Here is a 12,431-nt window from a genome sequence, read left to right as displayed (position 1 = left end):
CTCTCTCTCTCTCTCTCTCTCTCTCTCTCTCTCTCTCTCTCTCTCTCTCCAAAGCATTGAGTTCACATTGGGATTCTGTAGATCTCCAATCAGAATGCAACATGAAAGGGGAATTTCATTTTATTTAGGGATTGGAAGCTTCTATTAAGTCTATGAGAAGAGAAGAGAGGTTGGATTGAGGGAAGATGCCATTAGTGCTTTTGGTTGGCCTGCTTTGAATCTGACTATCCAATACCGGCTTTAAAATCAACCATCTGCATGTTCCCTTTCTCACTCCTAGAAAAGATTTTAATTTGACAGGAACATGTAATACATGGGATAGCAGGAAAAAAATACCAATCATCTCCAATGGAGATCTTGGTCCCTAGCCTATCATTTGGAACTTGGTGCTTTACGGCTAAAGATGGGGAACTCCAAACACAGATGTATTCAATTTAAGTTACATTATCATATTAAACCAACTAACAATTGTGATCACTCTGATGCTGTATCTGGATTTCATTATAAGGGCTATCTCATATCAGTTCTCAGTGAAATTTACCCCTAGGGGAATTTTTCACTCTCCTATTACTGCAGTATACTCTTTCAATTTGAGAATTATTTTAATCCAAATATTTGCTTTAATTATGTAAGTTCAAATGCTTAAAATATCAGTAACACTTAACCAGAAGGGTCTGTTTGCAGATATGTGCCTTATGGTTTGCTAACTATTTCCCTAAATACTGTAAATACCTTTAATAGGAACAATGGGTGCTTTATCCAACCCCTTAACAAAGATGAGAAATGTAGGTGATGATGTAACAAATAAATCAAACTGGCTTGAGATAGATGAATTGTACCATAATGAAACGAAAATATAGATTCAAGGCCCTATTCTTACCCAAATCATCTAGCATGGTGCTAAATAGATTTTCCTCTCCAAGGTGCTCTGGAACCTTTATTATCCCCAATTATCATTTATTGCTTTGTTAACATGTATAGTACTCATCTTTTCTTATCTCATTCTGTCTATTCCAGGTCAGTCATGGGACGTGAAAAAGCAGTGTCTGAAGGTAGCCTCTAGAAATCCCTGTTTCCAAATCTAAGCTTTCACTCTATGCCGAGCCTTATGACCAAATGGCAGAGTTTTTTGATTAGGTAAAGAGACATTCTGTTGGAGAAGAGGCAGTCACAAGCAGGCACTTGGCAGAGAATCTTAGCTGAGTGCAATAGCATCTCTTCTAATTATTTCTCATCATTTGTTAAAGGACGCGTGGTAGTACATCATAGATTGACATAGTTTATTGTAGTTAACTCTACTTCTTCACTTTTCACTTGCTGCTCAACCCCAAAGCAATATGGCTTTTATTCATGCCACTTTACCAAAACAGGTTGGTCTAAGATTGTCACTGATTTCAACTGTTAAATCTGATGGTCTTTTCTTCCTTCCCATTGTCTGCTGCTTCTGACACTGCTGACTTCCTAAATATTCTCTAACCTCTTTGCTTTCTACGATACTCTTGAGTTTTTCTCCTGTTTGTCTGACAGTCGTTTCCCAGCCTCCTTTTATGAATCATCATCCATCTCTTTCCCCTTTATCATAACACCCCTCAGGCTTTTGTCCTGGCATATCTTCTCCCTGTACTCTCTCCTTTAGTGATGTCATCTGTTTAAGTACCATCTCCATTCATATAACTCCCAAATCTCTATATTTAGTCCTAATCTCACTTACAATTCTGCATCATCAATCTGCTAGACATCTCATTCTGGATGTGTTGTAGATATTTCTTTTCTTTTTATTTATTTTACTCTGAACTTAAGAAATAAAACAAGCATTTCCATAACATAGTAGAATAGAAAAATGACTGTACATGAAACTGTAAATATAGTATGTAAAACTTGCTATTCCTTTTAAATATATAATAAAGTTATCATGTGACTTTTTTCCTTTATTTTTCTTCCTCCCCCTTACTCTAGAGATGACTACCATTACCATTATACACAAATGTGTGAATACACATATATAACCACTCTATATGTATATATTTCTATTTATCAGTTCCTTCTCTGGATGCAGATAGCATCTTCCTTCATATGTCCTTTGTATTTAATTTGAGTAATTATAATAATCAAAATAATTTAGTCATTCAAAGTTGCTCTTAAAACAATATTGTTATTACTATATACAATGTTCTCTTGGTTCTGCTTATTTCACTCTTCATTATTTCATGTGAGTCTTTCCATGTTTTTCTGAAATCATCAAGCTCATCATTTTTTGTAGCACAGCAGCATCCATCATAATCATGTACTACAACTTGTTCAGCTATTCCTGAACTAGCAGGCTTCTCCACAACTTCCACTTCTTTGCCAGCACAAAGAGAACTGCTATAAATATTTTAGAACATATAGGACATTTTCCTTTTTCCATACTCATCATGGGAAATGGACCTAGGAGTGGTATTTCTGGGACAAAGGATATAGGCAGTTTAATAACTCTTAGGGCACAATTCCAGATTGCTCTCCAAAATGGTTTAATGACTATTCTACCCATCATACATACTGAGTCATTTTTGAACCTTCCTTCTCTGTCTTATACAAATAAGTTGTCAGGTCTTATCCATACACATTCTATTGTGTACATTCCATACATATATTGTATACATTCCATTATCTACACTGAAGACATGAATAGCTCACAATTGTCTGAAAAAGATCTGGGAGGGGCAGCTAGGTGGCGCAGTGGATAGAGCACCGGCCCCGAAGTCAGGAGGACCTGAGTTTATATCCAGCCTCAGACCAAACACTTGACACTTACTAGCTGTGTGACCCTGAGCAAGTCACTTAACCCCAATTGCCTAAAAATAAGTAAAATTTTTAAAAATTTTGAAAAAGATCTGGGGGTTATAGTGAACTGAAAACTCAGTATGAGACAGCAGTGTGACAGGGCAAGAAAAAAGCCAATGGGCTGCATTAAGAGGAGCACAGTGTACATGAACAGGGTGACAGTCACACTATATTTTTTCTTCTGCCTTTGGCACATCTCATTTGAAGTATGGTATTCTGTTGTGGGCACCATAGTTTAAGAAGGACATTATTGTAGTAAGCTGAAGAGCTTCCAGAGAAGGTTAATTAGGATTGTATGAGGGCCTTGAGTCCATACATCCTATACTTATAAGTTGAAGGAACTACTCATGTTTAGGTTGTGGAAGTGAAGATTCTAATCCCAGGGGAAAATTTCAGGGAAAAAAGACTCCCTAATGATTAGAGATGCTCGAGCATTGGTGGGTTTACCTATCCAGGAGGTCTTAAAGCAGAGACTGGATGACCACTTGTTATATATGTTTTAGCAGAGATTTTTCTGATATAGAAAATAGAATAGATAGTTTTAAAGGTCCTTTCCAACTCTCAAATTCTAGGCGGGGAAGGAGGGGTGAAACCTGCTGCCTCAAGGCCGCATGTGACCTTCTAGGTCCTCGGGTATGGCCTTTTGACTAAGTCCAAGTTTTACAGAACAAATCCTTTTATTAAGGGGACTTGTTCTGTGAAGTTTGGATTCATGTGGCCTCAAGGCTGCAGGTTCCCCACCCCCATTCTAGGCTCTCCCATTTCAAGTGCTCCTCACTTCACATTTGCATAACTATGATAGTTTTCTCATTGGTTTCTGCTTCCGGTCTCTTCCCTTTCTGATCCATCTTCCTCAGCTACCAAAAAATTCATAAGGCATAGAACTAAAACATCACTCCCTCTTTAAAACACCTTAATGGAGTCTCCATTTCTCCTAGGACAAAATTCAAATTCCGTAGTCTAGCATTTAAAGCCCTCCACAATATGTCTCTCACTTACTTTCTAGCGTTATTTAATTATTTTAGTAGAATATGTATTTACTTCTTGTGACTCATCTAATGATTTTTAATGATTTTCAATAATCAGAAAAGTCCTCTTACAGAATGTAGGATTTGAGCTGAGTTTTGAAGAAAGCGAGGGAAGCCAGGAGGTACAAGTAAGGGAGGGCATTCCAGATATTGAGGATAGCTGTGGAAAAGGTATGGAGGTAAGAGACAATTCTATTGTGTGAAGAACAGCAAGTTTAGAAACCTTCAAGTAGATCCAATTTGTGGAAATAATTTTTCATAAGAAAGTAAATAGTAGATGCATGGTTGGGATTAGAAGTATTTTCTGAGAAAAAAGTAATAAGAATACTATTTAATGGATCTGTGATCTCATCAGGATGAGTGCTCACTTCCCAAGCGTAGATTATAACCTATATACATTAATATGAATAACACACATAAATGGTACCTTAGGGTTTGTAAAACATTTTCCTCAAAATGGCCTTATTAAGTAATGCAAGAATTAGTATCCCCAATTTTCAGACTAAGAAACTGAGACTTAAAGAGGCTAAAAGGTTTGTCCATAATCCTACAATTAATATGTGCCAGAGGCCAGACTCAAACCCAGGTTTCCTAACTTTAGGTCCAGTGCCTGTTCCACAATGGGCAGCTAGATGGCGCAGTGGATAGAGCACCTGGCCTGGAGTCAGGAAGACTCATCTTTGTGAGTTCAAATTTGACCTCAGACACTTACTAGATGTGTGACCATGGGCAAGTCACTTAACCCTGTTTGCCTCAGTCTCCTCATCTGTGAAATGACCTGGAGAAAGAAATGGCAAACCATTCCAATATCTTTGCCAATAAAACCTCAAATGGGGTCATGAAGAATTGGACACAACTGAAATGACTGAACAACAACTGTTCCAGGATGCTACCCAGAGATCTAAATCTTTAAAATGAAGGCCAATGGATTTTAGATCATGAGTTGGAAGGAGCCTCAGGGTCCATCTTGTTACCTCCTTTTACAGATGAAGAAATTGAGGTCCATGGAGGTTAAGTGACTTGCTCGTAGTTACAAGAGATATTGTATTCTCCATTTGTAAAATTGCTTCTTCACCTTCACAGGTTTCTCCTTGACTCCCTAAAAGTTGGCTTTCTCCAAGAATTGTATTTTTAACCATTTTCTCACTTTGGATTCTCTCCCTTGAGTTTTGTTGTTATTGTTCAGTCATTTCAGTCCTGCCCAACTCTTTGCAGCCCCATTTGGGGTTTTATTGGCAAAGACACTTGAGTAGTTTGAAATTTCCTTCCCCAGCTCATTTTACAGATGAAGAAACTGAAGCAAACAGGGTTAAGTGACTTGTCCAGAGTCACACAGTTAGTATGTATCTGAGGCCAGATTTGAACTTAGGTCTTCCTGACTCCAGGCCCAGCTCCCAATCTGTGTGCCATCTAATTGCCCTTGAGTTTACTGTTGATATTTGAAGGTCCCCCTGACACCTTCCTACCCATTAGAACTTTAACAATCATTTCTATGTAGAGGATGACTGACACTGAATTCTTACCTAAGTTCTAGATTCAGATTTCTTTCTGCTGGACATCACTACCTGGATGGTAACCTGACACTTCAGACTTAACATGATCCAAAGGGAACTCAGTACCTTTTGCCAGAAGCCTCCCTATTCTCCAGACTTCTCTGATTTCCAATAGCATCACTATTCCTCATCAGCCAACCTCAACATGTTGGGCTTATCTTCAGCTCCCACATCTACTACATTCTGAATCTCTGTTTTTAAATTTTATTTATTACAAACAATATTGAATGCCAATGCAATTGTTTAAAAATATATTTTAACATCTTTTCTATTAAATTCAACACTTCCCATATGTTATGGCAACTTCTATTTCATTCCCTCTAAGTTTCCATCGGGATTCTTCATCCATTCATTCTGGCTTTTTTCTCTAATATATTCATAGTTAGTATATGCTTCACATCTGATTATTTATTAAGTCCTGACAGTTGTATCTTCTAAAGACAGTTCAAATAAACATTCTCTTTTATGTTATCTTGGCCACCATTGTGCCTTAGAGTGGTAGGGTCAAACGCAGGCTGAAATTGACTTAGAAAACCACAAATTATCTCTTATATTATATTTTTATTTATTTTGTTAAACATTTCTCAAATACATATAATCATGTTGGTGCTTTAGATGATCATTATCTCTTGCCTGAATCATGGCAATAGGATACTAAATGTCCTGCTACTATCTCATCATCCTAATTCATTGTAGATGCAACTGCTACAATAATCCTCTCATACCATATTTCTAGTCATGTTGCCCCTTGATCTAAAACCTTCAATAGTTCCCTATTACCTCACAAATAAAATCTACATGTATTTGCTGGAAATTTAGAGTCTTCCATGATATGACCCTAAGCTTTCTTTTTAGGCTTACACTTTTTATACTCTATTCTCCAACTAAATTATATTACACAATGTTCTCCAAGCATGCCTTATGATTTCCTGGCTCTTTCCCTTTGAATGTGTGTGTGTTCATTTTTTGATACTAGCTCTTGATCTCACTCAGGCAGGAATTGCAGTAGCCACTCACAGAAGGAATGCCCCTTCTGATCTCCTCAGATGGTTTGACCTGCTTCATTCCCAGATGGGGCTAGTTCACCCTCCTTGGGCAGCCTGATGACCTTCCACTCCTAGAGGTTCGCACCATTGGTCTAAGACAATGCAGATACTTGATTATCATCCCTTATTGAATGAAGCTCAGACTCCTGAGCTTACTTTATCTATCAGCCTTAGCCTTCCAGTAGCAGGGACTACAGACATGTGCCACCATGCCCTGGCCTTATGTCCCTTTGTTTTTGCTGTTCTCTTCACCTAGAGTTCCTTTCCCTACTAAATTCACTTTTCCAACCCCTACCTATCCATCAAGGTCCAGTTTAAATTTTGTCTTCCAGAAAATCTTTTCTGATACCAATACCTCAAAATTGTCTCTATCCTCTGAATGCATTAAGCCTTTTGTATCATTGTACTTTCACATCTTACCTTATATTATCATTATTTCTTAGAATCATTGACTCTCAGATTTTGAAAGGAATATATATGTCACTTAGCACAACTCATAACTGAAGCAATACATCTCTCTTTTAATGTGACAAATGGTCATTGAGCCTCTTACTGAAGGCTCCATCTGACAGGAAACTTATTGCCTCACAAGAAAGTCAGTTCTACATTGGACATTTCTGATTATTAAGTTCTTCCTTATGCCAAGCATTATTTTATCAACTTTGCTAATGCCCTACTTGGCTTCCTTATTTGTTGTACTCCCACACATAGATGTACCAACCTGGGACTTCTACCTATTTGGCTCTGTCTCTTGGGCTATGCAAATAAGTCTAATCCTTTTGTTGAATTATTTTAGATATTTTTCTAGACCAGTGACGTCAAACACATGCATATGCACCACACACACACCACACCTCACTCCACAGTGAGGCCTGAATTATATTAAAATGTAATTGGGAAATATTTACCAAAATAAATAAAAATTATATAAAACAAATAACATTCTATTTTAAAAGTAAGTCAATACGTTCTCAGAGAGACTCATGCATGAATTAGTGGCCTGAGTTTTTTTTTTTTTTTAGTTTGACACCACTGTTCTAAACTAAAAACTTCATAAGGGCATCTTGTACCCTAGGATTTAGATCTGGAAGGGAACTCAGATAAATTCCAGTCTAGTCCTATCACTTTACATATGTGTAAACCCAGAGAGGTTAAATAAATTATTGAATGTCTTATAAACAGTAGGTACAGAAGACAGGATTCAATCCCAGGTGGTAGTATTCATTCTGTTGAAGTATCCTAATCTGTTTGTTTCTCCCAGAAGACACAGAATCTGACACAAAACCTCATGCCTACTAGAAGGTCAATAAATTAATTGATGAATTAATAATATAGCTGATGCTTGACTTTTCAATTTCATTCTCAAGAAAATGATATAATAATAAAATAAAACAAAATATTTCCTCAATTAACCTCGAGGGCTTTCCTTGACTATAATTTACTTTGTAGTTTTTCTTTAGAGGAGAGTATAAGGTCTTCATGTAATAGGCACTAAATATTTTTGAATAATTCTATGTTCATTGCATAATCCTGTAGATCATTTTATTCAATCTGTTGGACCTCAAAATAGAACCTTAGCCTCCAGAAAATTATGTTTCTCTGTCATACAATCTGAAATCAGATACAGAAATGATATGAATAAGAATATATATCACTTCAAGAACACAGATAATGTCTTCTAAGTATCATATTAGAATATCTCTCCTCAAATTTATTATAGATTGTGGTATAACCGATACACAAAACTATGAATTTTAAATGTAAGGTTTACATATGCTAAAGTCTGTATTTAGCTAGGCTGGATTAAGAGATAATGTGTGTTAGGTTTTAGCTAAGATATATGGAACTATTGGTGGCCAGAAATAAAGAATCAGAAATATAGCATCTCAGAGATAGAATGAACCTTGGCCATCAGCTACTTAAATCCTCTGATTTTCTTTGGTCCCAAGAAGTGGCCACCCAGACTCTACTTGAACACCACCAATATTGAGGAATTCTTTGCTTTATGAGCAACTCATTCCATTTTTGGACAACTCTAATTTGATATAAAATATTTCTTTTAATTGAGTTTTCCAGTTCCTTATTTCTCCTCTGTAGGGCTATGAAAAAATAATTTAATCTATTTTTCATAAAATAACCTTTGTAGATTTGAAAAGGGTCAGTTCTTCCTTCTTGATCAGGGATGTGCTGAATCCACTTCACAGAGTCGACTGTTAAATTTTCAATATGAACATTTACTCCTCAGAAATCAGCAAATGTTCTAAATTAGGGCTTGATTTATTTTTCGTTGTCTAGACTTAAGAGAGTGAAACAGAAAAATGTTAAAATGTAGATTAATTTTTAAAATGTGTCATGAATATGTATTTTCATTTTCAGGGAGCCAGCTGTTAAATATTTGCCAGCATACCCCTCTCCTTGCCTTCTCCAGGCTAAATATCCCTAACTTCTTCAAAAGAACTTCAACTGAAAAATAATTGAGTTCTTGAACATACCTCAGTATGTCAGCACTCCTATTGAAGTTTGGTCCTCTTGCCTGAATATAGACTACCCAATGGGTCAGGACAAGAAAAAGGAAGATTTTAGAAGGAAGTGAAGCCAGATAGAAAGATTTATTTCCTTTCAGAACTTTGCAGGTATGGTCAGAAATTGCATTAACTGACTAGAGACAAGTCAACAAGAAAAGTCTTATAATAAAGAAGTAGTCATTGGGGGAATATATCCAAGCAGAGAGAAAAGGCTTAAAGAAGAGAATTACCTTTTGTTGCCCACAGCCTTGGATTGTGGGCTAGATGATGAGATTGGCTTTAGTTCCTTTGGGAGGCAACCAGGAAGATGGAAAGAGCTTAACTGGAGTATTTGATGGAAAGAAATTTGTTTCTATCTTTAAAAAAAAAATCCAGGAAGTGAGGTAAGGAAGAAGGAAGGAAGGAAGGAAGAAAAAGAAAGAAGAAAGGGAAAGAAAAACAGCAAAAAGGGAAAGAGGGAAGGAGAGAAGGAAAGAGACAAGAGAGAGGTAGGAAGAAATGACGGAAAGAAGAAAGGAACAAGAGAAAGAGAGGAGGAAAGACACAGAGACAGGGAAGGGAGAGGGAGAGATTGTATAAAAACAAAATAAGACCTAAGGAATGAAAGGGGACTTTAAAACACTGTTCAAGTATGTTAATCAGAATTGAATAATCAAACTGTAGTGTTATTTACCTACCTATACATTTTTATAAAGGTATGTTTTAATATATACTATTTCTGCATACTGTAATTAAATATGACACTATAAATAGCTATGTGTGTGAGGAATAATTCTTAAAGAGAATGGGTAGTGGGAAATGAGTAAAGGTGAATGGCCACAGCCAAAGTTGACCTTGGTGGAATAGCATGTGGACCATCATTTCGTGGCAACATGGGAAAAGATGCTCTTACCTCTAGTTATCAATTTCCTACTTTTCTAGGTTGATAATAGCTGTCACAATATTAGTCCTGGTCTAGTTATTAAAGCTGTTGGGTCCTATATAGGATTATAGCCCTGTTGGCTATAATTTTCTATAGTACATACAAATATACACACATACACACACACACACACACACGAGTGCACACACACACATGCTCCTTTAGATATGTATTTATATATTCAAGTGTAATATGCTCATCTCAAATAATGATTATTTTAGGAATTGAATGTTTTAGAAAATATTTTATATTAACTAGTGCAAAAGAAAGCTCTGGGGGTAAAAAACACTTCAATAGCCTGTGTTCATAATACAGTACTTGATACATTGTGAGATGAGACATAGCTTTTTATTATCACATTTTATTCAGTCATGAATAAAAATTATCTTTCTCTGATCTTAATAATATCAATCTGGCACTTTAAAGAGCATAGACAGTGATAACTGGTCTCACCCTCCCTTCATAAGTGTTGCTAAAGAAAGACCATGCCTTAAAATTTTGTTTATAACCCAATGTATAAGTAAGTGAATTGCTCTTTTGTTTTCTTCGTTTGCTTTTTTTTTTACAAAAAGGAAATAATTAAAAACAAACACATAAATTACACCATAATTTTTTCCTTGTTGTGAGCTGAAATGTTAGACAAATTCCACAAAACAAAAGCCATTGACATGACAAGAAGCGAGTATTTAATTAAATGCTTTGCAGAGATACATGACTAAAGCTCTGTGCATGACTTGTTCTTTGGGATGGTCCCAGCTGTTTACTTTTTAAGGAACAAATAAAAAAGGAAAGAAATCAGAGCAAACAAATGCAGAAAAGAAACAGAAATAAAAAACCTTGAAGCAGTGACTACCTGCATGTTCTCATCTAATTAAACACACAGGCATTACAAGACCATAGACTATGTGACAGACCAACAGTCAAAGTGCATTGTAACACTGCTCTTTCAGACATGGGAAGTCTAACAGCTAGACTCTTTCAAAATGTTATTTGGTGATAATCATCTTTATTTGTAAAAGCTTTACAGAAGGAATTTTAGCACCATCACTTTTTTTAAAAATGTTTTTGCCCTGCCTATCTCCATTCTTGGAATAATAACAGAAGCATAGCACCTTTTAGTATCTAAAAAAACAGAAACAAAAACCTAAGAATATTCAACGCATCCCAGCTTCTAGAGATGAGGTAGCTCATGCTAAGAAATGTTGGGTCACTTTGTCTCACACAATTCAAAGGCCAGAATTACTGATTGTACATATCCTGCTAATGACTAAAGAGTCATATTCACAACTCGGAGCTTCCAAACTGTCTTTCTTCTTTGTCATATATCAGTCTGCTGAGAATATGAATGAATCAATCCCAACATATGGAGGCTGGAAATGGATATTACATGTGTGTGTTATGTGGAATCCAATGGCTTCTTAAATAGGAAAGCACAGACATTCTTCCTCATATGCACACAGATAACATCACCTGTATTAATGGGATTTAGGTATGTGTGCCAGGAAGAGATTAAGGACCTTTGAAGTTCAAGTGTGTACAAAAGACATGATGAATTACATATTAATATTTTAACACTTCATAAAAATTTAGGATGCTCAATTTATTTGATTTTGATGCCATCAATGACATGGAAAGAGGCTATTTAAACAATTTAGTGAAAGTAATGAGAAATGAATATGACTTTTTAATATCTTTTTTAAACAATATCATCCAAAAATATTTGATATATCAACATCCATAGAGAGACATGTTCTTCATTTCTACAGGTCCAAAGTTTGTGCATTCGTACTTTATATGCTGGGAATGAGAGGTCACGAAAGTGCTCTACTTTTCTGTTATTTAAAACGGCAGCCAAGCAAAAGAAACATTTCATCCTAATTTTACGTATCCCAATCTTTAAGCTAGCTATCTGGAAGAATAGCTTGCTCAAAGGTAGTATGCAACATGTATAATACATGGAAATAAACTAAACAAAAACTGAGACCTACTAATTTCAAAGTTGGTTTTTTTCTAAGGTGGTCATTGGCTGGTCCTTTTAAAATCGGACTGCTGCGCTCAAAGTTGTCTAAAATCACTTAAAACTGGAGGTTTGTAAGTAAAATAAATATTCTGAAGGAGGCCAGGCATTTAGGAAGAATTGTATATACAGTGCTGATGCAATATCAGCCATTATTTCAAGAGTCTCAGGATCAACTTCAATCAGTCTAAGTTCTTGGTAAGGGTGGTGGTCGTGGTTGATGATGGTGGTCGTTGTTGATTGACGTCATCTTGCTTTACACAAAACAAACTGATCCAATTTCAATGCCAAACTCCTGATCTGTACTGCCAACATCCACAGGGGCAAGATCTACAATAGGTAAGCGTGCCACATTCTGTGTTCTGTATTCAAAGACAGTCTTGCCTACATTTCCATTACGTCTCTAGAATATGAAGAAGAGATGAGTTATGAGTGGGTTAAGATTATAAAAAAAGGTTTCAGATTATGTTCACCATAACTCTTGTTAGTAAAACATTCCTTCAAGGAAATTCAAAGA

The 12,431-nt window shown here is 36.1% G+C and overlaps 1 protein-coding gene across 1 annotated transcript in view; it reads right to left on the bottom strand.

Moving 5' to 3' along the window:
* Positions 1–10,560: 10,560 nt before the first annotated feature.
* COL5A2 (collagen type V alpha 2 chain) overlaps positions 10,561–12,431 on the bottom strand; it is a 197,924-nt gene continuing 196,053 nt past the window's right edge. The window contains exon 54 of the mRNA XM_027865920.1: positions 10,561–12,317. Coding sequence (XP_027721721.1) covers positions 12,171–12,317 — 147 coding nt within the window. The 3' untranslated portion in view covers positions 10,561–12,170. The remainder of the gene's footprint in view (positions 12,318–12,431) is intronic.

The sequence above is a fragment of the Vombatus ursinus genome, unplaced genomic scaffold (genome assembly GCF_900497805.2).
Source record: "Vombatus ursinus unplaced genomic scaffold, bare-nosed wombat genome assembly UNPS02014779.1, whole genome shotgun sequence".
Taxonomy (NCBI): Eukaryota; Metazoa; Chordata; class Mammalia; order Diprotodontia; family Vombatidae; genus Vombatus; species Vombatus ursinus.
The sequence above is the reverse complement of the archived record's forward strand: the minus strand, read 5'-3'. Positions and strand labels throughout refer to the sequence as shown.